General features: G+C 44.1%; 1 protein-coding gene across 1 annotated transcript in view; it reads left to right on the top strand.

The window, feature by feature from the left end:
- COL17A1 (collagen type XVII alpha 1 chain) overlaps positions 1–27,128 on the top strand; it is a 73,884-nt gene that overhangs the window by 23,720 nt on the left and 23,036 nt on the right. Inside the window, exons 18-42 of the mRNA XM_056850448.1 lie at positions 645–674; positions 1,101–1,127; positions 1,758–1,784; positions 3,099–3,161; positions 3,339–3,443; positions 4,332–4,394; positions 5,716–5,751; positions 6,258–6,311; positions 7,112–7,147; positions 7,656–7,691; positions 10,441–10,503; positions 11,729–11,764; positions 12,486–12,557; positions 14,606–14,632; positions 17,824–17,859; positions 18,428–18,463; positions 18,574–18,654; positions 19,755–19,790; positions 20,516–20,596; positions 24,299–24,337; positions 24,532–24,591; positions 25,611–25,637; positions 25,726–25,767; positions 26,048–26,104; positions 26,490–26,531. Coding sequence (XP_056706426.1) covers positions 645–674; positions 1,101–1,127; positions 1,758–1,784; positions 3,099–3,161; positions 3,339–3,443; positions 4,332–4,394; positions 5,716–5,751; positions 6,258–6,311; positions 7,112–7,147; positions 7,656–7,691; positions 10,441–10,503; positions 11,729–11,764; positions 12,486–12,557; positions 14,606–14,632; positions 17,824–17,859; positions 18,428–18,463; positions 18,574–18,654; positions 19,755–19,790; positions 20,516–20,596; positions 24,299–24,337; positions 24,532–24,591; positions 25,611–25,637; positions 25,726–25,767; positions 26,048–26,104; positions 26,490–26,531 — 1,212 coding nt within the window. The remainder of the gene's footprint in view (positions 1–644; positions 675–1,100; positions 1,128–1,757; positions 1,785–3,098; positions 3,162–3,338; positions 3,444–4,331; positions 4,395–5,715; positions 5,752–6,257; positions 6,312–7,111; positions 7,148–7,655; positions 7,692–10,440; positions 10,504–11,728; positions 11,765–12,485; positions 12,558–14,605; positions 14,633–17,823; positions 17,860–18,427; positions 18,464–18,573; positions 18,655–19,754; positions 19,791–20,515; positions 20,597–24,298; positions 24,338–24,531; positions 24,592–25,610; positions 25,638–25,725; positions 25,768–26,047; positions 26,105–26,489; positions 26,532–27,128) is intronic.

Here is a 27,128-nt window from a genome sequence, read left to right as displayed (position 1 = left end):
CGTATATTATAGTACCTGCTAGAGCTGAGTGCCTTCCAATTGGGTCGGCATCCCCCACATAATTCAATAGATAGATATAAAACCTTGGCTCTTGTCGAGGACAGCCGCACACTCTTGGGGCCGGGGACCACCAACAGATTTTGATCAGCAGAGCACAACGCTCTTCGGGGTGGGGGCATACCATCATATTATGCCAGGAGTAGCTTTGCCTCATTAGGGAGCTTCTGTAATGTAGTGGCTTAGAGAATGAGCTGCGACCCCTGACTCAAATCTCATTAAATGGCAAGCCTCTTTCTCTCATTCACACCCCATCCCCATCTGCAATATGAGGAAATTATATTAGCCTAATTTGCAGGGCTGTTGCAAGGATTACAACAAACTAATCTGTGTGAAGGGCTTTGAATTATTACATTATATTAGGTGTTTTGGAACGCAGGCAGGATGGTGCTGCTGCAGTCGCCTTGTTTGGGGGCTTCCTAGAGGCACCTGGTTGGCCACTGTGTGAACAGACTGCTGGACTGGATGGACCGTGGTCTGATCCAGCATGGCCTTTCTTATGTTCTTGTGTTCTTGTGAAAACTGGAAGTGTTATGAAAAGCTTTGTTATTGTTGTAATCTAAGTAGCATTGTGCTTTTCTTTGCAGGTTATTTCCGAGGCGAGCCGGGACCAAAAGGTACCTGTTAGCCACATTTATGTTTGATTTGGGTTTCTGTTCATGTTCAGTTGCTTTTTGTCAAAGCTGAGCTAATGTTTGCAAGTAGCTCTTTAGCATGTTTAACTCGGTTTGTTTGTTTTTTTGGTTTTTTTCAAAAATTGCCATAACTCTCAATCGGGGATCTGTAGTCCTATGAGAAGTCTCAAGATTGACTTTTCTTTCTTTCTTTCTTTCTTTCTTTCTTTCTTTCTTTCTTTCTTTCTTTCTTTCTTTCTTTCTTTCTTTCTTTCTTTCTTTCTTTCTTTCTTTCTTTCTTTCTTTCTTTCTTTCTTTCTTTCTTTCTTTCTGTTTTTGTGGAAATCTGTAACAGTCAGGGCAATTTCAAAAACAGTTTCAAAAGGCTCACAAACCTTATTCATGTGTTTCCTTTTTGTTCTGCTTCAGGTGATATGGGCATCCAAGGGCTAAAAGGTGAGTTCAATATTCTCTAATGCCTATGTTCTGTAACAATGGATGTGAAATAACTTTTTTTTCTAGTTTGTGTGTGTGTGAAACTACCATAGCTATCAGTATTGTACAGGTTTAACAAACTTTTACCAATATACCTGATTGTACGAATGTGTGGATGTTTGTAGAACAAAGATCAACTAGTCTGAATGGCAAAATGTCTCATGTTTTTAATTGCTGTAAGGGAAAACATATAAGCATGGTGACCCCTCCCTGTACAGTCTACCAGTTCTAATTTGAGCAGTATGCTAAGAACTCAGAAATGTACAGTGGTGGATGCCAAGATCTGTATAATATACCAACAAACAGTTTAGGAAGTAGGGAAATTTACATTTTGAAGTGAGGATTCTCAACCACGCAACTCCCCTCCCCAATCCATTAGATATTGGAAGGATGTAGTAGCAAGGAGTTTAATTTGTCAAGAGGCAGTTTACAGAACATTAAAAATATCAATAAGAAGGTGCAGAGGGTAACTGTGTCCCATATGGCTTTCCTGTGAGACTGTAGTCACCCACTCCTATGACTAACGTGGAAACAACAAAGAGTCATGGCTATGAGATTCATCACTAACTCTCCATTTCTTTGTTTCTATAGGAGACCGAGGACTTCCTGGCACAGCAGGTAGGCAAAGCTTGGAGGAAGTCTGCTGGGCCAATCTTTGTGGGCTTTCTAACTGTCTGGGACACAATCAGTGGGCAATGACCGTTTTAGGATTGCACCATTCTCCCCTACCCCCAAGGAGTGTGTTTGTGCAAAATAATAATAATAATAATAATCTGGCTGTTCCTTGACTTGACCCTGAGTCCTTCAGTTAACCAAGTGCCGCATCAGTCATGTTGAGATCTTAATCTAGTCCCTATTGATATGATGGTATGGTTTTAAGCTTAGTTTGTTAATAGTGATGCTTGAATGCAGATCTGAAAGGTGATAATGGAGGGAATGATCACACACAGCATTTTCTCAAATACTCATGGGAGTTGTTTAGCCATCTCTTGGGATGTCCAATACATTTTAGGATCAAAGTAACATGCATGTAACTCACTTCCAATGACCCTCTGTCACCAGCGTTTTGAAGGAGGGAAATATGAAGCAGAGCTCAGTCCATGCTGGGGTCTGTCTGCACATGTACTGATGAGCTGCACATTATGGGTTGGGTCTTTTGACTCCTTTCCATTAAGTTAGATCTCATGGCTTATTTCTGCTAAGTGTTCCTTCAAGAGAGAAACACTTCCTGCGATGGAGAATGACTTTCTCTATGAGGAAAAGCCTTTTTGTTGGAGGAAGACTTGGAGGAAGGGAGTAATAGAATCCAGCCTGTTTTTCTTCAATGGAACAAATTGTAGTTTCCTGGGCTGTGTCAGGTTGGTGAAATGATGAAGATGGACATCTAATTCCCCTTTCTCCAGGCACCATGTTCCCAATCTAAATTAGTCCTTCATGTGCCTGGGAAGCACAGAACTTCAGAACACGCCTTTCTACCCACCCCAGGGATGTCCCTGGAGATATATAACATGTATTAAGGCTCATTACAGCTAAATTCTTGATTGGTACACTGGACTTCTGTTGTACTGAAATTCATATGATTATTGAAACTCTACGCAATAACATATGGAGCTTAAATACTGAAAATCAGATATGTGGTACTGGAATCGAAACAATAAAACCATTTTGGTTTGGTTAAGTTATTTATTGATCCTCAAAATCAGATAACAAATTTCATAAACCTGACACTGAATCCATGCAAGATCCCATGAAGACATCACCATGCTCTCTTCACTGAAGATCTGGAGTCTGAAGCATGAATACAACTCTGAAAATTGAAATCCAAATAATTTTTACAAATGTTAAACGTTGCTTTAAACTTTGTTAAGTGGCCAAGCAGCAGTGCATTGGAAGTGAAACAGCTCTTTTTAACATACTGTTTTCTCTTAACAGGTGTTCCAGGTGTGATAGGACATCCTGGGCCTGAAGGACCAAAAGGACAGAAAGGCACCATGGGTAAGCAGAACAGGGCAACTGTTATAACTGTCCTGGGCCCTTCACATAATTCAGATTCTTTCGTCAGTGTGTGACTTGACTGTGACAACTGCTGTTCAGAAGAGAGAGCACTGAACCATGCTGAGCAGAGCAGTTCATATGTTGGAATCTTGATCCTCACCTACTTATTCTCTACAGGTGAAACTGGTATGGAAGGGCCCATGGGACAAAGAGGAAGAGAGGGACCTCCAGGTCCTCGTGGGGAGCCTGGTCTACCTGGGTTTGGAGAGAAAGGTGACAAAGGTAAAAAGATTATTGCAGGACACCCTTTCCCACAGGACATAATGATATGAACACATGAAATTGCCTTATACTGAATCAGACCCTTGGTCCATCAAAGTCAGTATTGTCTACTCAGACCAGCAGCGGCTCTCCAGGGTCTCAGGCAGAGGTCTTTCACATCACCTACTTTCCTAGTCCCTTTGGCTGGCGATGCCGGGGATTGAACCTGGGACCTTCTGCATGCCAAGCAGATGCTGTGAGGCAAATTATTGGACCTCCTTAGTTTCAACAAACAAAAAAGATGACTGAGATATTGTTGCCCCAAAGACAGTAAGCACCTGTGGCATGTGTCTGTCTGACATCATGTCAGAAGGTCTGGAACTCTTGGCCAAAAGAGTTGAGTTTGTTTCCCAATAATGCTTTCTCTGTTGCTCTTTAATTATGCATTAATCATAGAAACAAACAGGGCTGGGAATTAAAACTGTATCGTATTCAATCACTCAGATGAGTAATGGGCTATAGTAAGACAAAAACATCTGGTGGTTTGTTTTGTGGAAGGGAAAACAATGCCTTATCTGTCCATAGAGTTCTGGTTGCTATCAAATATATCCCCTGCCCATGGAACTATTCAGCTGCTGTTCCACAGTGCTGCCGAACTGTAACTCAGCCAAGGCCTAATATCCTTGAGTGGGGTCAGTTGACTGCCTCATGGACCACGTGACCTCCAGTTGACCTCTATTCGCTAACAATTTCCAGGGATCTGGTGGTGATGCATCTTCTCAATAATGCTTTATGGAATTATAACAGTATGTAGCGGACATTCAGTATGCAGGGACATAAATATGAAGCCAAAAGAAAGCAATCTTGAGCAGGTTTTCTAATGGTTTTGTCTAATTTTTTCCTATGTAGGCTCTGCTGGAGATCCAGGGCCTCAAGGTCCATCTGGGCCCCCAGGTCCTTTTGGCCCCAAAGGTAAATTTGTAATCTGGAATAAAAAAGTAGCATACGCATGAACAGGAAACTGTGCTGGATGGATGAATAGGGTGGAGGGTTTTTTAACTTTAAAAACTTTCTAGTATTAAGAAGGAAATTGTTAAGTAGCATTCAAACCAAAATTGTCTTGTCGCAAGACCAATGCATTCTAAGATTGCACATAGCCTTGAAAATAACAAGAAAACCTTACTGTCTCCTTCATTGAGGCAGAAATCCTAAGCACACTTTCCTGGGAGGAGGCTCTGTTGAATAAAATGGAACTTACTTCTGTGTAGACCTGCTTAGAATTACTCTCTGAATTGTAGAAATGTACGATCAGGGATTACTGACTGGGGAAATGGCATCGTCCTTTGTGTTATAGCTGGCTTTCTGCTGCTTGAGAACCTTTAAACATTCATTTCGATCCATCATTTCTTAAAAGCCTGAAAGTTCTGTGAAATTAATTTTAGTGGTGGCGGCAGGGGAGATAATGTTGCAGTGCCAAAACTTTAGTCATGCCTCTCAGTTGCAAATCTCAGTCAGAGTGATATCACAGAATTGTTTCAATTGTAAAAATACCAACTGTCTTTCATAGCTCTCTGATTGTGACTGTGTCTGACTAAGAAAATCAGTAATCTTAACTCTCTGTATGCCTGTCTGTAGTTTTGGGTTTTTTAATGGAGAAAATGTGCTTACCCTAAACCACTGAAGGCACTAAACTCATGTAAATGGGAAAAAAACCTGTCCCCTAAAGAACTCCCCTGTCAGTAATTGTTGAGGAGTTCTTCCTAAAATGGCCACAGTGCAAGTGATTTGCTTTATCTAGTTGTGTGAACACTAAAGTCAATAGATTCCAAGAATCCTGGTACAACTTTAAAAAATATCACTAACTACAAAATGTAGGAGCCCCGTGGCGCAGAGTGTTAAGCTGCAGTACTGCATCAAAAGCTCTGCTCACGACCTGAGTTCGATCCCGACGGAAGTTGGTTTCAGGTAACCGGCTCAAGGTTGACTCAGCCTTCCATCCTTCCAAGATCGGTGAAATGAGTACCCAGCTTGCTGGGGGTAAAGGGAAGATGACTGGGGAAGGCGCTGGCAAACCACCCCGTAAAACAAAAGTCTGCCTTGCAAACGTCGGGATGTGACGTCACCCCATGGGTCAGGAATGACCCGGTGCTTGCACAGGGGACTTTACCTTTTACAAAATGTAAAATTACAAAACTTACAAGGATATAACCTGACATATTGGCAGAACTTTGATGATGTTTGTTGACTTTTCAATAATCTAATTTCTAAACAGTTGAAACATGTTTTTCTTCAGGTATGATGGGTGCATCCGGTCTCCATGGTCCCCCTGGTAAGTATCGTGTTCTCAGTACGTGATATATTGTAAAATTCAGCAAACCACTGTTTTGATTTTGGTGTGTTAAATTCCCCTGGTCAATGGCAACATAATAAACCAGGTCAGGGAGATAAAAATAAAACATACCTGACCATTTTTTCTGTCTTTCAAAAGATGTGCATTTATAAAATTCTTAACTCATTCTGGTCTTCCTGGTGTAGTGGTTAAGAGCGGTGGTTTGGAGCGGTGGAGTCTGATCTGGAGAACTGGGTTTGATTCCCAGCTCCTCCACATGAGCGACGGAGGCTAATCTGGTGAACTGGATTTGTTTCCCCACTCCTACACACGAAGCCAGCTGGGTGACCTTGATCAAGTCACATTCTCTCAGCTTCACCTATCTCACAGGGTGTCTGTTGTGGGTAGGGGAAGGGAAGGTGATTGCAAGCTGGTTTGAGTCTCCCTTAATTAAGTGGTAGAGAAAGTCGGCATATAAAAACTAATTCTTCTTCTTCTTTCTTTAGGTCCACCTGGGAGTCAAGGATTCAGAGGTGAACCTGGTGCTCCAGGTATTAAAGGTATGACTTTCCAGCACTTCGTTTATTCCTGTTGATGTTGCTATTGAAAAAGTTACTGGGCACTTTCATACATACTGAATAATGCACTTTCAATCCACTTTCCAATGCACTTTAAAAATAGTTTGCAAGTGAATTTTGCCTTTTCACACAGTAAAATCCAGCTGCAAAGTGCACTGAAAGTGGATTGAAAGTGCATTATTCAGCATGTGTGAATGCGCCACTGTGTTTTTCTACCATTGAGAGTATAAGCAGGTTGGTGGACCATTGGGCAACATTTTCCCAGACTAAAGGCCGACAATAAAAGTAGTTATATGAGTAAGAGTGGTAAGAGTGACTATTCTAAAAAATAGGTTTGTGCATTTATGGAATGATATAGTTTCTGTGTATTCCTTTGGTTTTTTTATCCTATCCTTCAAGCTCAGAGTGACATATACAGTCCACTCCCATCCTTTTATCCTTGCAAATGTCCTGTAAAATAGGGCAAGAGAGAATGACTAGGCCAGTGTCATCCAGTGAGCTTCATGCCAGAGTGGGGATTTGAACCTGGCCATAGACTTCTACTCTAACCACTACACTACACTGGTCCTTGCACAAGGCAAATAGACGAAAAGGGGATATAATTCCAAACTGCAAACTTGAAGTATATTAGAAAAGACCTGAGTTAGAGTAGGCCTGTCTTGGAGGTACAGAATCCTCCCTTGGATAAGAAGTTTTGATGATCTCCTTCCAACTGAATGTGAGTGAAGAATTTTCTCTCTCAGTATTAGTCTATTGTAAGCCATTGTCTCTGTTTCATTTAGGTGAGAAAGGAGCCATGGGAACAGCTGGGCCCAAAGGTATGTTAGTTAATGTTGTCTCAACACTTGACTCGATTATCATTTGAATATGTTTTGCATCCCTCAGTTTAACTGACCAGTGTGTGTGTGTGTGGGGGGGGTGGTTCTTTATACTCTTATCATGAGGATTTATTTTTGTTCAAGCATGAAAGTTTTGATCTATTTTATTTATTTAGACCATAGACAAGGTGACAAAAATTAAAACTTACAAAATATTAAAATGTTAGAACATTTGAGACATTAAAAGCATTTAAAATACAAATATATATATAAAATATTTAAAACAAACACATACATAAAAGCACACAAACGGGGAGGGCTAATAACAGTCAGTGAGGGAATGCCAAACAAAACAAAAAAGTCTTCACCTGCTGACAGAAGACCCATAGCAGGGCCACCGAAGATGACCAGAGTGGTTGAGTGGGTTCATATGGGAGTAGGTGGTCCTTCAGGTATGCTGGCCCCATTAAATCGAAAATTTTTTGCATCTTTGTGCTTTCATTTTTAGGTGATCAAGGGGAGAAAGGACCTCGTGGTCTTACAGGTCTGTATATTTTATTTTACAAATTTCTATGCTGCCTTTCCACCCAAATAGGGACCCCAAGTCAGGAAACATCAAAACATTAAAACATTTCAACATTAAAACAGCATTTAAAATAAAGTATATATAAAATAATTAAACAATTCAATCAAATTGACAAACACAACCACACATAAAACAACCAGGGAGGAATGCTAATAGCAGTTATGGAGGGAATTCCTAACAAAAGAAAAAAAGGTTTTCACCTGCTGGCGGAAGACAACAATAGAGGGAGACAGACAAATCTCCGTGGGGAGGGAGTTCCAAAATTTTGGCACCATGACCAACGTTGCCCTTTCTTGGGTTGTGGTCTCAGATGGTGGGGGCTGAAGCAGAGCCTCTGAAGATGACTGAGGTTGATGGGTAGGTTCATATGGAAGTAGGCAGTCCTTCAGGTATGTTGGTCCCAAGCTGTATAGGGCTTTAAAGGTCAATACTAGCACCTTGAATTGGGCCCAGAAGGAAGCTGGGAGCCAATTTAGGTGGAACAAGACTGGAGTGATCTGATCCCTATGACCCACTCTAGTCAACCCTCTGTCCACAGCATTCTGTTCCAACTGTAGCTTCCAGGCAGTCTTAAATGACAGCCCCATGTACAGTGAATTTCAGTAATCTAATCTAGATGTTACCAGGACATGCACTACAGTGGCAAGATCTCCCCACACCCAGGAAGGGCTACAACTGGATCACCAGCCAAGATGGTGAAAGGCACCCCTGGCTACTGCTACCACCTGTTTATCCAACAGGAGGCCTCGGTCCTGGAGCATCCCCAAGCTATGAACCTGTTCCTTCAGGAGTGCAAGCTTATTAAGATCAGGAGATATCCCAGTTTCTGGGACAAGCCTCCCCCCCCCCCCGCCCAAAGCTGTGAACCTGATTTTTCAAGGGAAGTATAACCCCACCCAAGATAGGAAAGATCTCCCTAGTCTGCCTTTCTAGTAACCCAGAGAACCCCTGTCTTGTCATAGTTAAGTTTCAGCTTCTTACTTACTCCAAGTATTGGTTGAGAACATCAACAACATCCTCAGAATTAGGTGGAAAAGAAAGGAAGAGCTGGGTATCATGTATATCTTGGTGACACCACAACCCATGTCTCCTGATGACCTCTCCCAGTGGCTTCATATAGATATTAAATAGAATGGGGCAGGGGTCAGCAAACTCATTAGTCAAAAGAGCCAAATATCAACAGTACAACGATTGAGATTTCTTTTGAGAGCCAAATTTCTTAAACTTAAACTATATAGGTAGGTACACTGTTTATTAACTTAATAAACTTTAATTAAAGTTTTAAGTCTTAATTAAACTATAGGTACACTGAATAAAACTTGATACCATACTTAATAGTGATCTTATTTATTGATAAAAATTAAATTGTAAGTCCCTGCCATTTCCCCCTCCCCCCCGGAGTCCTCGTCTGGAGGCCTGGTCTACCGCCATAAAAGCCTATTGGTGGACCTGGCCTCCGGCTGAGTCCCATTGGGAGGCCAGGTCTACCCATTGGTTTTCTTGGCAGTAGACCTGGCCTCCGGAGGCCCATAGAAGCCAATTGGTAGACCTGGCCTCTGAAGGGGGACTTTTTCCCCTCCTCGGAGTCCAGGTCTACCGCCAAGAAAGCCAGTGGGTAGACATGGCCTCCCAATGGGCCTCAGCCGGAGGCCAGGTCTACCAAAGGAAGCCCGCCCTGCCCAACAGCTGATAGGCGGGGGGGCAGGAACCGCTGAGCCACCCACCCAGCAATCGCGCGGCTAGAGGGGAGGGGAGGCTTGAGCCTCCCAACCATTGAGGGCAAGGGAAAGGGGGACCCGGCCATTCTCCACGGTGTGGGGGGGGGGGAGACAGCATGCCCGCTCGCCCGCTCGCTCTCTCAGGCACGCCGGCTCCGCAGCCCAGCTGCCGGCGCGAGTGGGCGCAAGAGCAGGGGCTCCAAACCAAGTTCGGAGAGCCGCACTCAACGGGCCAAAGAGCTGCATGCGGCTCTGGAGCCGCAGTTTTGAGACCCCTGGAATGGGGGATAAGATGGAACCCTGTGGAACCCCACAGGCCAACGGCTATGGGGCAAAGCAGAAATCCTCCAACACTACCTTCTGAGTTTATAGCTGCTGTCCACACAACGTGAGGCATAGCATTCCTGAAGGGAGCTTCTACATCATGGGCAAGGCCTATAGTCTATAAAACTCTAGCTGCACAAGGTCCCATCATCTACTGTCCTAAAGGAAGGCTTAGCACAACAGGTGCTGCCAGAGTCTACAACATATATCTTAAATATGCATAGTCATGTGCACAACCTAGGCTACAGTTGTCTGAAGTAGCACATAGTTGGTCAATCAGATGCAGAAGTGGGCACATAATTTCGCCCTCTTGTTCTTATATATAACACAAGCAGAGCTGAACACATTGTTGAAAGCTACTCCTCTTTGGTTCTTGTGGGTTATCTGGGCTGTGTAACCGTGGTCTTGGTATTTTCTTTCCTGACGTTTCGCCAGCAGCTGTGGCAGGCATCTTCAGAGGAGTAACACTGAAGGACAGTGTCTCTCTGAGAGACACTGTCCTTCAGTGTTACTCCTCTGAAGATGCCTGCCACAGCGGCTGGCGAAACGTCAGGAAAGAAAATACCAAGACCACGGTTACACAGCCAGGATAAACCACAAGAACCAATGAACTCTGACCGTGAAAGCCTTCGACAATATTTCTACTCCTCTTTGTTGACTTGCAGGTGAACCTGGTTCCAGAGGGCCGGCTGGACCTATGGGTGAACCAGGAGCTAAAGGATCAGCAGGTGAGTGGTGGTGTAACATAATGGCATTGTAGAAAATATTTGCAACATACCATGCAACTCCTAGGCCCCCTGGAGCACAAGTCTTCGAATGAAAGACAGTCTGGCAGAGTGAAACTTAACAGTGTTCAAAACTCAGAAAGCTTTCAGAACTGAGCTTAATGTAAGATGTTCCTCACAATATGAGGGGTTGGATTAAGAGGAGCACTTTACATAAATCTGCATATTTTATTTGAAAATGGCCCGTTTCTATAACTTGATGAAGGCTAGTAAGGATATGAATCTTAATTCTGGCTTTATTTTCATTTTATCACTCAAAAGAGTCTATTATGTAAAGGGTCATAATATAATCTCGCCATAGTTGTGTACACGCTAGTGATCTCTGCATGAGATTACTGCAATGCACTCTAAACAAGCTACCTCTAAATAATGTTTGGGAATTACAGCTGGTCAGGTTACTCACAAGAGCAAACCATTGGAAGCATTTTGCTCCAATTTTGAAATAACTGTATTGACTCCTAGTTGGTTTGGGGATCCAATTTAAGGTGCTGGTTTTGACCTTTAAAATTGTAATAGTCTTTGATCATGGTATCTAAGGAATGCTTCCTCCCATATGAATCTCCCCAAATACTCAGGTACTAAGGAATGCTTCCTCCCATGTGAATCTCCCCAAACACTCCCCAAAATTATCTCATCATCTGAGATCCTGCTTCTTGTACTCTCCTCCCCCCCCCCCCAAGTTCGATGGGTGGTAACCCAATACAGACCTTTCATGGGGATTGCACTAAAGTTTTAGAATGTCCTCCTGATGCAGGTCCTTTGGCCTCACCACTGATGCTGTTCATGGAACAAATGAAAACTATATAGTTTCAGTGGGGGCAGTTTGGTTAAGTTTATTTTTGCCTGGGCCACTGCTGTGTTCTTTTTTGGTGGGCTTTCATTCTAATCATTAAGTGTTTCATTGTTGGTTAAAGATGTTACATTGAACAAGTTTATAATACAATAAGGTCCATCTTGAAGACCTTTTAGGCACACCCTAAATATTTTAGATAAAATAAAATAAATGTGGTTCTTTTATGTAAGCTTCAGCCAAAAGCACCTGAGCCCTAATAAAGTCCATGGTATAATTTTTAAAGCACGTTCTTATATGTAGCTTTTCATTAAGCAAAGAACTGGGATACTGTGGGATAATTCCCATAACAATGAATGAATTTCTGTGTTTCCATAGGTCCACCTGGGCCAGATGGACACCAAGGCCCCAGAGGTAGGTTACTATTACTTTGCTGTTTCTTCTCATGACCAACAAATCCCTGAGAAACGTAACACCAGATGGATCTAAACTTGGCCACGCAAGGAATAATGAAAATATAACAAATACTTGTTTCCATTGGGTTGAATCCTACTAACTTTCTGCATGTGGAAGTGGCTCACTCCCCTCCTCTCCCCAGCATCTGCTCCCCAAAAAGACTGTGCCGGGGATTGGAAGACCAGACAAAAACCAATGCAGGATGAGGGGGATGCAGTGCAGAGGGGAACTGAACGATATCACCCCTCTTGTCCAGCAGAAGGCTGGTAGGGTGACATTGTCTGTAAATGCCACTTTCATCCCTATCCAATGTGGCATAGGACCAGGGGTTCCAGTGATGTCACTATGCAGTGCTGCATAGGATCATAGATTCATATATGGATTTGAATATTTTCAGTGTTACTTTCAATCAGAGTAGCTCCCATAAATAACAAATGTGAACATTTTGACTGAGATTCCTGTTCACAACACTTAGAATTATTTTGGATGACAGCACCAAGGAATTTCAGAAAATGGATTGATGGGTAATGGAGATATAGTGTTTTCATGTAAAGATTTGAACTTATTGGCCTAAGAATGCTACTCGCTTAATGGCAACCATTTCTATAACTCCGGTGGGTGTTTTACTATTACATCAAGTAAAAATGCTAGCTATTTCTATATCTTGACTATTTTCTAGGAGAGCAAGGTCTTATGGGAACGCCAGGCCCACGAGGTCCATCTGGGCCTCCTGGAGATGCAGGACAGCCAGGTAATCCAAGATGAAGCAAAAACAACTTTGTTTGATGTTACCTTTAGGCTGAAGTTGGGGGACAGTACATGACTGGGCAGATGAAACACTGGGTCTTTGAACTGGCCCTGCAGGCACATCAGACTTACCAGTGTAGGGAGAAGAGGAGAGAGGCAGGTTTGTGAGAGTCAAGACAGGCATGGAGAGGATGAAGCTTGGTTCACACAAAGGAGATTAGGAATTCTAGGAGGTGGTGGAGATCTTAGAACAGTAGAAGAAGAAAAAGTTGCAGAAATTGACAAGGTGGAGGCCATGCCGCTTGGGAAGACCGAGGCCTCAAAGGACACAGAGCTAAGCCAAGAAACAGGAGCCTGAATGCCCATGAACAGCCCTACTGGGGGATATATTGTAAAGCTTTGAATTATGGAAAGTATATTTGCAGGCATGGCATATATTCACCACTGTACCGATTGCCTGAAGAGGATAGAAATTATAAGGCTGCTGTCTAGAGAACCTATGGAGCATACATTAGTGAGAAGCAGAATAACGGAGCCATAGCTCCTTGAAGCATCTCCACTCTGTGGAGAGTTGTCTGCCCTTTACGCTTTCTGTGCTTATGTGGCAAAATGCCAGTATAAAGATAGCCAACAGAAGGCTTGATTGAGTCTTTTAGAGAGAAGGAGCATTAGAAGTCTGGGGGGCGGGAAGAGTAGCACATGAGATTTTTAGGCCTGCCAGGCCCCATAGCTCCACCAGCGGGAGCTTTCCGGGGCCGTGGCTGTGGCGTGTGATGGCCGCGCACCTGGCGCAACACGCGCACTTCCCCCCCCCCCCCGCACAACACACCTACGTCATTTCTGGGTTTACCCGGAAGCAACGCAGACGCTCTAGCGATCTCTAGCGATCCGAGATTGCCAGAGCGTCCGTGTCACTTTTGGGTTTACCCGAAAGTGATGTGTGCGCGCATGTGCGGGAGTGTCCACGCAGTGCCCACCGGCCATCAGCTGGCCGGCGGGCAGCCTGATGGATCGGTGGGATTTTTCCAGCCACCACCAGGCACTTGGCAACCATAGAGATTTTATTTTATTTATTTATTTTATTTTATGATTTATAGCCTGCCCTCCCCAGCAGAAGCCGACTCAGGGCTGGTAACATCATACAAAAGCATTAATACATCAATAATAAAATTAACCACAAAATCTAAATTTAAAACAATAAAATCCCAATTGAAAACTACAAAACTACAAAACTACAGATGGCGCCTAAACAATACTCGTGTTGGTAGATATTCACAGCAGGTTACCCCTCAGTTGACATAATAATATAACAGGAGGTGGGAGAATAGGGAGGCCAGCAGATGTTGTATCCGCTGCTGCCCTCAACTATAGGCCTGGTGGAATAGCTCTGTCTTGGAGGCCCTGCAGAAATCTTTAAGGTCCAACAGGGCCCTGATGTCACCAGACAGAGCATTCCACCAGGCTGGTGCCAGGGCCTATTTTGTGTAATAGAGAGTATAAGGAAGAAAAGGGGAGATGAGAAAAGAGATATGTACTGGGGGCGGGGATGGAGTACAGAGCTTTACATCTAAAAGTCAGGAAGGTATTCATAGTCCTCAGTGAACTGGGAAGAAATCCGTTCATTCCATTTTTGAAATGCAACCTGGGAAACTGATGGATTGACATATGGCCACTTTGGGTCACATTTTTACCTGAGCATTTGCTTCATCTGAAGGCCTAATTCTCTGGCCCTTAAAGTTAATGGTCAAAGTGAAAAGAAGTCGATGCAAAGACTTCAGAAGGGGTGATACCATCATAGCAGTGGACAAGAGAAGATTTTTAGCAGAGGCATTTCAAATAATCTTAACAAAAACAAAGACTATGCAGGAGAAGAATGTTGCAATAACTGAGGTTACAAATAGAAACAATGCATGAGTTAAGTTTTAGTAGGAGGTACAAAAGGAAAATGACATGGACTGCAACTGAATCTGTTGAACATGTGAGTTATTGGTATATTGACCTGTTTCCCTCATCTTGGAAGAAAATTCCTAACATGTCTCATTGTTTTCCTAGGTCTCCCAGGATCTTCAGGACCACCAGGTAAGGCACTATGTGTGAAAAGATACATTTGCTTAATAGCTAATGGACAAATGCTTAAAATATTAAGTGAGGCATCATGAGGGTTCATTTTGTGTCTCATAAGAGGATGCAGATTGCTAGAAATTAAGCTGAGAGTATGCAACCGATCACAGGTAAGAGCACATTATTTTGCCTACTCTGTGGCAGTGATGGCAGTGAAGTGATCTTATTTTTGTGCCACCATTTTTTTTCTGCACAATGCCATCCAGTGGAGCTTTTCTGGGTTGTTGACCTGGAAAACATACAAGCCTGCTGTGAAACCTTTGCAATGCATTTTGCAGATAAAATTGCTCACATCCCCCATGACTTAGACAACACAGTTGGACTGGTTCAGTCTCAGGATATTATTGGAGTGCAGTCTGGTTTTCGTTGTATTCATGACTTTCAGTTGGTGAGGCCTGATGAAACGGACAAAATGTTTCGAGGTGTGAGACTACCATGTCTCATCTTGCCCCCCCCCCCATGGCTAATATTATCTTACTTTAATGATACTGTTCATATTGCCAGTGTGGCTCTGAACAGTGTGGCTAATATTATCATGCTGGGCTGGGTTGGTTGACTGGGTCCAGGAGATAATAAATACCTCTCTGTGGGAGGCAGTAGTTCTGATCACTTTGAAAGAGGCTTTTGTGAGACGCCTGCTGAAGAAGGCATCCCTGGACCCAAATGACCTAAATGACTACATCCAGTGGCTAATATTCCATTCTTGACTAAGGTGCTTAAATGGGTGGTTGCTACACAGCTTCAGGCAATCTTGGAGAAGATGGATTATCTAGACCCATTTCAATCTGGACTGAGGCCTGGTTTTGAGATGGAAACAGCCTTGGATGCCCTGCCTGATGACCTTAAGATGACAGAGGGGAGTACATCCCTGTTGATTTTCCAGGAATTCCTGGAGGCTTTCGATACTGTTGATCATGGCATCCTTCTGGAGAGGCTGGCTGAGCTGGGAGTAGGAGGCACCATGCTTCAGTGGTTTCACTCTTACTTGGCCAAATGAGTCTAGTCAGTGGTGCTGGGGGATGACTGCTTGGCCCTGTGGCATTTATACTATGAGATCCTGCAGGGTTCCATCATATCCTCCATGCTATTGAACATCTACATGAAACCACTGGGAGAGGCCATCCAGGGATTTGGAATGAGGTGCCACCGATATGGAGATGGCACCCAGCTTGATTTCTTCTTGACAGCAAAGCCAGGTGGGTTTGTGGAAATCCTGAATAGGTGCCTGGAGAAGGTAATGAGATGGATGAGGGCTAGTAAACTGAATCTCAATCTGGAAAAGACTGAGGTATTTTTGATCAGTGGAGAAACTACTCAGTGATTGCAGAGCCAGCTTGTCCTGGTGGGAGTTGCACTCCCTGTGAAGGATCAGGTTCATAGCTTGTGGGTGCTACTGGATCCTGGACTACAGTTGGAAGCTCAGGTTCCCTTTGTGGCATGTAGCGGCTTTTATCAGCTCCAACTGGTTCTCCAGCCATGGCCATCTTGCCGCAGTGATCCAGTATTTGATCTCATCCTAGCTACATTACTATAATGCACTCTGCATGGGGCTGCCTTTGCATATGGTTTGGAAAGTTTAATTGGTCCAGATTGTGGCAGCCAGGATACCGTTGGGTTGGTTACAGGGATTGTATCATCCCTGTGCTGAAAGAGCTGCATTGGCTACCCACCTGTTTCTGGGCATGCTGCTTCTTACCTTTAAGGCCCTAAATGGCTTGGGGCCAGGGTACCGGAAGGGTCATCTCCTCCCACACTATCCAACCTGCCTCTCAAGCCCTGCTCTCTGTGCCCCCACCTTCAGAGGTGAGGCGAGTGATGTCTAGTAATAGGGCATTTGAGGAGGGCACTTAGTCTTCAGAATTGTCTGCTCTGTTTTATAGACAATTTGTATGCTGCTGATATGTCTAATGGCTTGGTTTTTAATGGCTTATTTTTATATTGTGTTTTTTAATGGTAAGCCACCTCAAGCAAGACTCTGAAGAGGCATCACAAAAATATTCAAAATAATAATTAATAATAAATAAATAATAAATAGGTAAATGTAACTCTATGCAAAACACACACACTCAGTTCACTGCTGAAAAACACTGTCTAATTAGGAGGCTCACAGATGAAGAATGGGTCCTGGTTATTATTATGCGGCAAATTATTCATCCAGTCTTCAGGCTAACAGAAATGAAGTGAAATAGAGGGGACTTTACTGTAAGTTCTTATGTTTTTATGTGTAAGTGGTGGTGATTGCCACAGGAGGAAAGGAACCTTATAGCCCAGCCTATTCAGGAGAATGTCCTGTTGAGTTCAATGGACTTGCTCCAAATTGTACATGGGATGGGAAAAGATGAATACCACATGAAGAAGAATTCACCTTTAGCCCCTGGCTATGGAAATCCAATAAAGTAGAAACCTGGAAATGCTGGGAATGTTGTATGAATGGAGAGTGCAAACAACTGCCTCTCCATGCTGTTACATCTTCCAAATATTGTGTTAAAAATCCATCTAGAATCTTTCTGTTTGGGTATAGATTGCACTTGCTGTGAGAGGTGAGAGGGGACTGACAGCTATAAGCAGAAAGCAGTTGTTAAAGAAATGGGGTCTCCTTAACAAATGGAGGTTGTTGGTAGGGTTGCCAGGTCCCTCTTCACAACCGGTGGGTGTTTAGGGAGGCAGGCTTGGGGGCAGCAATTAGCATAATCTATGTGATGGCATCACTTCCGGTTTATGTGGAAATTCCAGTATCGCGCTGGAAGGATGCTCTAGCACTCACAAAAAAACCCTCTGTGGTTTCCACAGAGTTTTTTGTGAGTGCTAGAGTGAGTGCTAGAGTGTGATGCTGGAACTTCTACATAAACCAGAAGTGATGTCATTGCATAAATAATGCTGATCACTCCCCCTCCCTTCCCCAGCCTGCTTCCACCCACCGACCAACTGAGAGTTGGCAGGCAGCAGAAGCAACTGGCAAGCAATTGCCCACCTTAACTGGGCAGTTGGGTGCCCTATTTGTTGGTCCTTTCCCAGAGATCAAAAGCAATAGGTAAAAAATGGTGGGATGCATAACCCTCTGCCATCCAGTTCTATAACACTATGATGTATATAATTTACTATGACTTACAGCATTATTCATTTCAAACTGCCATTTGCACTCTTTCTAGGGCTCTCAGGTAGTCCAGGTCGACCAGGGCCTAAAGGTGCGTGTAAATAATGTTTATAGCATTTTTAAGGTGTTTTTCGTTTGGTTTGGTTTGGTTTGGTTTGGTTTGTAGATGAGGTCCTGGTTCATACATAAAATATATAAATACGTTAATTTCTATCTGGTTGATTCATCACCAACGAAAAAGCAGAAGAAAGCATGCAAATGGACTTATATGAGACTTATGCGGAGGGCTTCTCCTTTCTTCATCATTGTATGGCTCCTGTTACTCCACAAGACTATTTCGGTATTCACTTCCCAACAACATTGAACCTGGGGCATATAACCCATGTTGAAAAGGTCAACATCTTCTCCAGTCTCAAATTATATACATTAGTTTCTGATAATATCACTACAAGCCCCTATTAATTTAACACCAGTTGTATACATGGGTCAGAACTCTCACAAAGTAGCCATCTCCAGTCATGCTATCATAACAGTCATTATAACAAAGAATCATTATAGCAGATATCCAATGAAATGATGAGCAATGTCCACCCTTTACCTGTCTGTTAACTGAATCTCTGGTAACATCAACTTTTCCCTTTCTTTACCTGTTTGCACAGGTGAACCTGGAGCTCCAGGCCGGGTTACTAGCACAGGTATGGATCAAAGCTGGAGCAGAAAGAGTCTCATAAATGGGGGCCTTCATATTGCCTGTTAAAATGATTTCAGCTTCTCTGGTTCAATTTCTCATGGTTTGTGTTTTCAGATGGAGCATCAACTGTCGCTCTCCCGGGACCTCCGGGCCCACCAGGGAGTGTTGGACCTCCAGGCCCACCTGGTGTCCCAGGTAGGAACCCCATTATATGCCACAGACGTTTTTATCCCTAATATTTAATTATACATTTTAAAAACTGTAATAATTGTCTTCAGCATCTGTTCTTGGGACTTTGAGTCTAAACCATACCTTCCCCTCTGCTATGGAGCAAAATTTGGGGAAAGAAACAAAACTGACAAAATGCATGTTTTGCATGCTCAGTTATAGTATTTGCATGCAGAATGTTCCAGTAGCATCATCTTAAAGGATTTCAGTAGCAGGGCTAGGAAAGACTTGGGTGGGACCTTAGAGACCCATAGATAGTAACAGATAAATGCATCAATAAATTGGTTCAGTATAAAGCAGCCTAATCTGGTCATATTTCTTGCCTGTTTATTGTCACTACAAAACAGGCATTCATTTTTCACAGGTATATAATGTCATGTGGACAGCAACTAGCTCAGCAGTGTGGCTGGAATGAGCCCTTTCTGGAGAAGAATTAAATGCACACGTTGCCCTTTTAACCTATACCTAGCAGATCTGTAATTGTTCCTGAACTACCCACACATACCAGCATCTTTTAGATTCCTCCAGGTTTCTCTTCTCATTAAAGGGAGTTGTGGGGCTGTTAGTTTACAAAAGGGGGGGGATAATCTGTCAAAACAAAGGCTTGGGACAGTCTGGTGAAGCAACAGTGACAAAGAGAATAGGGAAAAATAGAGAGAGAGCACAAATTCTTCACTTGCAAATCATCCATCCTGAGGGTTGTGTAGCATCATGTCAATATAGGGTTGCCAGCACTGGATTGGGAAAAACCTGGAGATTTTTGGGGTGGACCCTGAGGAGGGTTGAGTTTGGGGAGGGGAGGGACTTCAATGCCATAGAGTCCAATTGCCAAAGCAGCCATTTTCTCCAGGTGAGCTGATCCCTATCGGCTGGAGATCAATTGTAATAGCAGGAGATCTCCAACTAGTACCTGGAGGTTGGTTACCCTATGTCAATAGCTATTGATATGTACTGAAATGTCATTCATCCTTGCAGACAAGCATATTATTTGGAATGTTCAGCTTTTCTTCTTGAGACCTATAAGAAGGTATGATCCAATTATTTATTTCTTTATCATTTAAATTCAGGTCCTGTAGGCCCAGCTGGTCTTCCTGGAGCTCAAGGTAATGCATACAATCTTAGCCTTCTGCTTCATTTTTCATCCCAACCCCTCATTACCTGTCATCTCTCTCCATCATTTCTTGTTCTCTTGGCTCTGTTTTAGCCAATCTAACCACAATTACTTTGCCCTATTACATCCCTTAAGAGTAGACCATCAGTGTAGCATAAGAGATGCAGACTGAGAACCAGTTCAAATCCCATCTAGTTTAGGGTTATCTTCATTGTGATAAGAAATAATTCTTGGACTTGTATTATTTTATTTTATTTACAGAATTTGTATCCCACCTTTCTGTCCTTACAAGGGCCTCCAGGGTGGCTAGCAGTATAAAACGTGCATGATAAAATTACATTCTAAACCATTAAAATCAACCTCCCTTCCAAACACATATCTAAAAACAATCTAAAAAACAGAGTTAAAGTATGTACACAACAGAGCTAAAATATATACAAAACGTAAAAACATTGATTAGGAAGGCTGGATCATTAAGGGAATGCCAAATGAAACAAAACAGTCTTCACCCACTGGCGGAAGATGGCAACAGAAGGGGACAGATGAGTCTTCCTTGGAACAAAGTTCCAGAGCTTTGGTGCCATGATCAGCTCTGGTATTACATGGAAACCAGAGCCCAACATCTATAGTGTCCACTAATTCTATAAACTGGATTTCTCCAGAGTGCTGTATTTGTGGCCCTGATAATTAGTCTGGCAATCTTGTCTTCCCAAACAGGCCCTCGTGGTGAGAGAGGATCCCCAGGCGAAAGCACAGTTGTGGAAATAAGACCTGAAACTGCTTCTTTAGCTGCTCAAGGTAGGATGGACAGTCTCTTCTATGTTTGTGAAGCCAGCTGTAGTACTCTTGACAGTGATCAAGAAGGCCTTTGAAATATTAAATATGGCTCCCAGAATGGTATAATAGCTGAGAGCGAGAGAGCGGGGCGGGGGTGCTCCCGGGGCTTCCACAGCCCTTTCGCCCCAGGAATGCCCCCTTGAGTGGCAGTGGGGCTGCACCACCTTTTTTGGTGGTGCAGCCTCGCTGCTAGCTATGAGGCATTTCACCCCTTTGAAAATTTTCAATGGTTAAAGAAGGGGTTTTTTTTTGCCTCCGTGGCAGCCAAGAAGCCTCTGAGGAGGCGGTCTGGCTCCGCTGCTCCCAGCCACCACGGATCCACCCCCTCCTTCAGGATTGCTCTCTAAGTTTCCAATCATAGATCTTTAAAATGCAATAAAAATTGATATTTGTTTTATTCTTCTAGTTATCTTTGTAACCAAATCCAATTGAATTGTAATATGTGACTCAATCAATATTTAAAGAATACAGATACATTCTTTCATCTGGAATTGCTAATTTGAATTAGAGAGCATGAGATGTTGAATTTATTTTGCCAGTGGTTTAATGCAAACTGTGATTCATTTTCAGCACATCTATTCTTACTTCTTTCATAGTCTGTTACATTCTTCCAACTCATTATCCTGCCAGAGTTTCTTCTCCCTGCTTCTTCTCATTCTCCACCATTCTCTTCCTGTAGCAAGCCTCACCCTTATGTCATAATAATTTCTCCAGGTGTTTTCACAAGTGAAGCTACAATATTGTAGATTGTACCACTGTTGATGTTGATATGGTGCATATATAAAGAAAGAATAAATGTTGCTTTTCCTTTGATTTAGAGGTACAGAAAATTGTTGACGTATTACTTCTGAAAACAGTCTTTAGCTGGGCTCCCTTTAATCCATGAGTTTTACTATAAACCACCCCTTGCTGAAATTATTGCCTGTAAATTTTAAACAGCATTTCCATTTCTACTTTCTGTCTACCTTTGCCAGAGATGCCAGCACGACCTGGACCTCCTGGACCTCCAGGCCCACCAGGTAGATCTTAATACACAAAATCATATAAATCAAAAATATTAGGTGGGGGAAAGGTATATTGGAATAATAAGTCTGGAGAATGCTTTAAGTCTTCCTGCACTTTGCCTTGTGAAATTATGATGTAAGCTACACTGGGCTGTTAGAAAAGGCAGTATATAAATGTTTTAAAATAAAAGTAAATATTTCTGACTGCTTCTAATATTGGATGTCTGAGATTAACACCTACTAGGTAAAGGTAGTCCCCTGTGCAAGCACCGGGTCATTACTGAGATTGAGGGCGGGGGTGGGGGAGGGACCTCTTGGGCTGAGAGGATAAGAGGCCAGAGAGAAAAACCGCCACAACCTCCCCCATCCGACGGACAGGGGGACGGGGAGCCACACTCAAGGGGCCAAAGAGCCGCATGCGGCTCGGGAGCCGCTGTTTGCCGACCACTGTCCCAAGCCATTTAAATAGCAGCTCCAGGGTGGGGGTGGGAGATTTGTATCAGGCAGACAGTTAACCCACTTCCTCCATGTGGTAGCCCTGATCTAAAATGGGAGCTCAATGTGATAGCTACTGACACTCTAGAAACATGTGGGACATGTTCCCTCTTCTAAAGTCCAAAGTGATTGTTTAGGACTTTGGGGACAAATATCTGTTGATGTGAATGCTGAACTTAGACTGTGGTCATTGTTCCCAATCGGTGCAGCAATATTTATATCTTGTACCAAATCTTTAGCCCTGCTCAAAACCAAGCCCAGAGTTGTTGCACCTCTAATTGGCTTCATGACCAACTGCTTCGGTGTATAGTCATTTATCAAACTGATCAACTTGAGTAATATCCCATGCTTTCTTCCCACCATTGATCCTTCAGGGTCAACTGCCAGATTCTAGAACTAGAGCATAAGAATCTTAGAGTGGTAGAGTCCTTTTCTCTTCTGAGTGTGAAAAATGAAAGGAGCAATCTTCTCATAGAATAAGAATGATGGCCTAAACCAGGGATGGGGAACCTTTTTCCTGCCAAGGGCCATTTGCATACTTATAACATCATTCGGGGGCCATACCGGGCATAGACTACACGCCCCTCCGCCCGCACAGACCCAGAGGGCGCCAGAGAAGCTGCTGGAGGGAGGGAAAGAAGGAAGGAAGGAAAGAAGGAAAGGGGCAAAGAAAGGGAAGGGAGGAAGAGAGAGAGAGAGAGAGAGAGAGAGAGAAAGAAAGAAAGAAAGAAAGAAAAGAAAAGAAAGAAAGAAAGAAAGAAAAAGAAAGGCAGCGAGGGAGAGAAAGAAAGAAAAATAGGGAAGAAAAGGAGGGAGGGAGACAGAGAAAGAAAGGCCATTTATGCATGGGAGGTTTTGCCTTGGATTTGCCGCTCTTCAGATGTACATTTTCCCCATCTGGATTCTCAAAACTCTGCATGGGGTCTTACTGATGAGTTTTGAGAATTTGGATGGGGAAAATGTGCATCTACAGAGCGGCAAATCCAAGGCAAAACCTCCCATGCATGAATGGCCAGAGACAGGAAAGCCTTCCCGCTTCTCTCTCTCTCTCCCTCTCTCTCTCTCTCACACACACACGCCCCCCTCCTCCCTCAGCCTGCAGCAGAGAAGGGGTGCGCACACGCAGAACAGCCTGCAGCGCACGGGCGCCGGGAGACCCTTCCCTTCCTGCGGAGGCTTGGCGTCCTGCCCTGCTGACAGCTGCCCCCGCCCAGCCGGGCCCGCCGCCAGCAAGGGAGGGGAAGGAGGCGCCCCAGAGCCTCCATGCTCTGGAGCCTCTGCCTGACTTCCCGCCCCGCAGATCACCAGCTCCAGCCCTGCTTCCGTGCCCTTCGCCTGTGGACGGGGCTGGGCCCTGCTGCCTCCCACATGCCCGGGGTGAGCAGCAAGAGGAGGAGGAGGATCCCCCGCCCGGCTGGGCCTCGCCGCCACCGTCTCCACCCACCCCTTTCAGAGTGGAGCTCTGGCGGAAAGGAGTCCCGTCTGGCACGGAGGGAAGGAGGGAGGGAGCCCAGCCTAGCTCAGTGCCCCTTTCTGCCTGCCTGCCTGGCTTGCCCAGGCCCCTAAGCCCCCTGCCCGGGGGGGAATTTCCCACCCTGCCTGCCTGCCTACCCCGAGGGGGGGATGCGGCGGCATGGCGTGGCGCCGGCAGGCTTGTGAGAGGCGAGCAGGGTGGGGCAGAGGGCGCCTCCTTCGCGCCCACCCACCAGCCACGCCCCTCCGCCTGCACAGACCCAGAGGGCGCTGGAGAAGTCGCCGGCCATGCCGAGTGTGGGCGCTTGGCTTCTGTTCCCCATTCCCCGTTCTCCCACCCGCCCGGCCACGCATGCTCCAGCGGCAGCAATGGCGGTGGCTTCTGTGGGAGAGTCCTGGGGCCACTGCCAATGATGCCGCGGACCGTATACAGCCCGCGGGCCGGAGGTTCCCCACCCCTGGCCTAAACAGAGTGAATCTCTTCCAGAAGGTGAAATAGTGGTGCTGTGAAGCAATGTAGATTCACAGGGTATACTACCCAGTTGACACCTATCAACCACCACTACCACCACCACCCAGCTCTGAAGGCTAAAAGCTAATATTTCCTACTTTTGTCAAGTATAGAGATAGGTTTATGTGCATGGGATATATTACCAGTTCTTCCTTCTAATACGCTAATATTCCTTACCAGGACCTCGAGGCCCGCCAGGATCCTTTGTGCCCACAAATGGTAGGTGCTCTGTTTAGCTTGCTAAGTTTGCGTTCCCATTTTGCATTGGCATTTGAGAATATGAGGAGATAATAATCAAAATAATCAAACAGCTGAAACAAATACTTCAAGCAAAGCTAAATGTGTTAATAAGGAGCCAGGATGTTACCCCTGTATGTATAACTTCTTCTGATTAGCTCTCTTTTTCGATACAGAAAATTTCTTCGCTGGCCCACCAGGTCCACCAGGCCCTCCAGGGCCAAAAGGAGAACAAGGTGAGTGACTTGGAATTCCTGCCGCTTTGGCCCAGTTAATTGTCTGGGAGTAGGGTTGCCAACCTCCAGGTACTAGCTGGAGCTCTCCTGCTATTATAACTGATCTCCAGCCAATAGAGATCAGTTCACCTGGAGAAAATGGCCACTTTGGCAATTGGCCTCTACGGCATTGAAGTCCCTCCCCAAACCCTCCCCTCCTCAGACTCCACCCCATAACCCTAACCCTGGCAACCCTATCTGGGAGCATCTGAAACTAAGAATCTGATCAGGACCCTGGGTGGCAAGGCAATTGTAATCCCAAGGTGGAATAAAAGTATAATAAATAATTATTCCAGAATCAAAAGCATAATTTAAAAAAAGTCCTACCTCTTTGTGCAAGAGGCATGAAAAAGAGGCAGTTGACAGATTTTTTGTTATGCATAATGATACAGAAGGGGAAACAAGTGTTCTCCTTAACCTGATTCTATAACCATCTGATCTCTAAGAAGTGATGGCCGGAGTGGCAGTTCTCAGGTTGATTTTAGATGTCCCTTTTTTGCAGCCCATTGCAACCTTGGGAATGTGTACTATATGTGGCTACATGAATCATGTTTCTTGATCATTGTTGCGTGTGGGCCTGACATAGTATGCAGAATGCAAGGGAGTTTATTCACTGTTCTGCTAGGAAAACAGCTTTGTTCTCTCCTTCCTCCCAAACAAGAACTGGGGTCTGTCTCTTGCTGCTGAGAAAACGGGGGTGCTATAATTGCCCAAACAAGAGAATTGAATTGGCTGGCCAAGCTCTGGATGTGCTTATGCAATGCTAACGTAAAATACTGTTTGATCACAATGGATGTTGCACTGACTGCATGCAATGGAAGGAGTTTCCATCACACTGTATTTATCCAATACCTATGTGAAAGAAGGTTGGGAATAACAATTGATCTAACATATCTGCTAGTACTGTTGTTGGTTATAGCACATCTTGCTAGGCCAATCCCTACAACCACCAGGGATTTAACAGACCTCCTTCTTTGCAGGGTTGACAGGCCTACGAGGATTTACAGGTAACCATTACTATTTTTTCTTTTGATAAGGATCAGGGGTTCACTGTGGGAATCAGCCAGGTTGTTTAACTTGTTGTCTTCCTCACAGGTGAACCAGGGCAGCCTGGTCTTCCAGGAGCTTCTTCACATGGTAAGTTTACACACACTTACTTAGGGCTTTACTTCCACTTCTCACACTGTGTGTTGGCAAATCCAGGATTGCCACCAGAAGTCCATTTGTCAGGGAGAACCAGCCCTTCCCAGCTCCCTGATACCAGAATGATGCATTTGTCTTCAAATGTGTTTGTTATGTACATATTTTACATTTTTAAGCTTTACTTAAAATATCTTAGATGTACACTGATACACTCATGTATAGAAAAGCTTTATTTCTCCCCATGGTTCCTTTTCCTTGTGTTTTCTGTCAACAGGTGCTGGAGTTTCCATCCAAGGACCACCTGGACCTCCTGGGCCACCTGGCCCCAAAGGTTTGTGAGGAGTAGTTCCTCTTCCCACAGAGCACCATTTTGTGACTTGGACTGCTGAGTCCAACTGGACAAGGTTGTGTGGTGTGATGTGTGGTGTGGTGTGGTGTGCTGGGATTAAACTTGCCGCTCAACTATCTTATGTACCTAACAGCCATTCTCCTCAATAGCTGGGGATTAAATAATTTAAAAGAAATATAAATAATCATGGCCAGTCCTTTCAGAAAATGTTTTTTACTCTCCTTATCCCACCTAACAGGAGCAAAATAGGTCTTAACAGTCTTGAGAAACACCTGTGTGGATTTCCATCTTCCACAGATCCCTAATTAGAAAGATGGTCTCATATGTCCAACAGGATTTGGTTAAAAAAAATTCTTCTTTTCTTTAGGTGACGCAGGAGTTCCAGGAGCCCCTGGCATCCCTGGAGGAGGTAAGGGGAATCTGTATAAAAGGATGCTAATTTAGAACACTTGATTTACATAGCGTATATGTTTGCATAATATGCAACTATCAGAGCTTCCCTAGTGTTCAACCACACTGAAATAATGAGACTCCTCCTTGAGACAATAGCATAAGAGCTTTTAGCTCAAGGAGTAGAGGTGCAGTTCACAGCCCTTGTGGTGTAGTGGTTAGAATGTTGGACTAGGATCTGGAAGACCAAGGCTTGAATTCCCACTCTGCCATTGTAGCTTGCTGGGTGACCATGGGCCAGTCACACATTCTCAGCCTAACCTACCTCACAGGATAAAATGGAAGAGAAGAGAATGATGTAAGCTGTTTTGGGTCCCTCACTGGGAAGAAAGAGTGGGAATAAATTCTGTTAAAAATACTAAATCCATTAACTGTGTGAATGAACTTATACCATTACCCATGATATGGTGGGGTCAGGAGTACATAATTCAGAAAGCTTGATGAAGCTAATCTGGTTTAGGCCTGGACAATATCTAGATGGGAGACCTGCTGGGGATCTTCTATCAACTCCTTTCAGTACCATGTTAGAAGTATAAACAGGGGCATAACATCCAAA

Source organism: Euleptes europaea, chromosome 5 (genome assembly GCF_029931775.1).
Source record: "Euleptes europaea isolate rEulEur1 chromosome 5, rEulEur1.hap1, whole genome shotgun sequence".
Classification (NCBI taxonomy): Eukaryota; Metazoa; Chordata; class Lepidosauria; order Squamata; family Sphaerodactylidae; genus Euleptes; species Euleptes europaea.
This window is presented reverse-complemented; position numbering and strand designations above follow the sequence as displayed.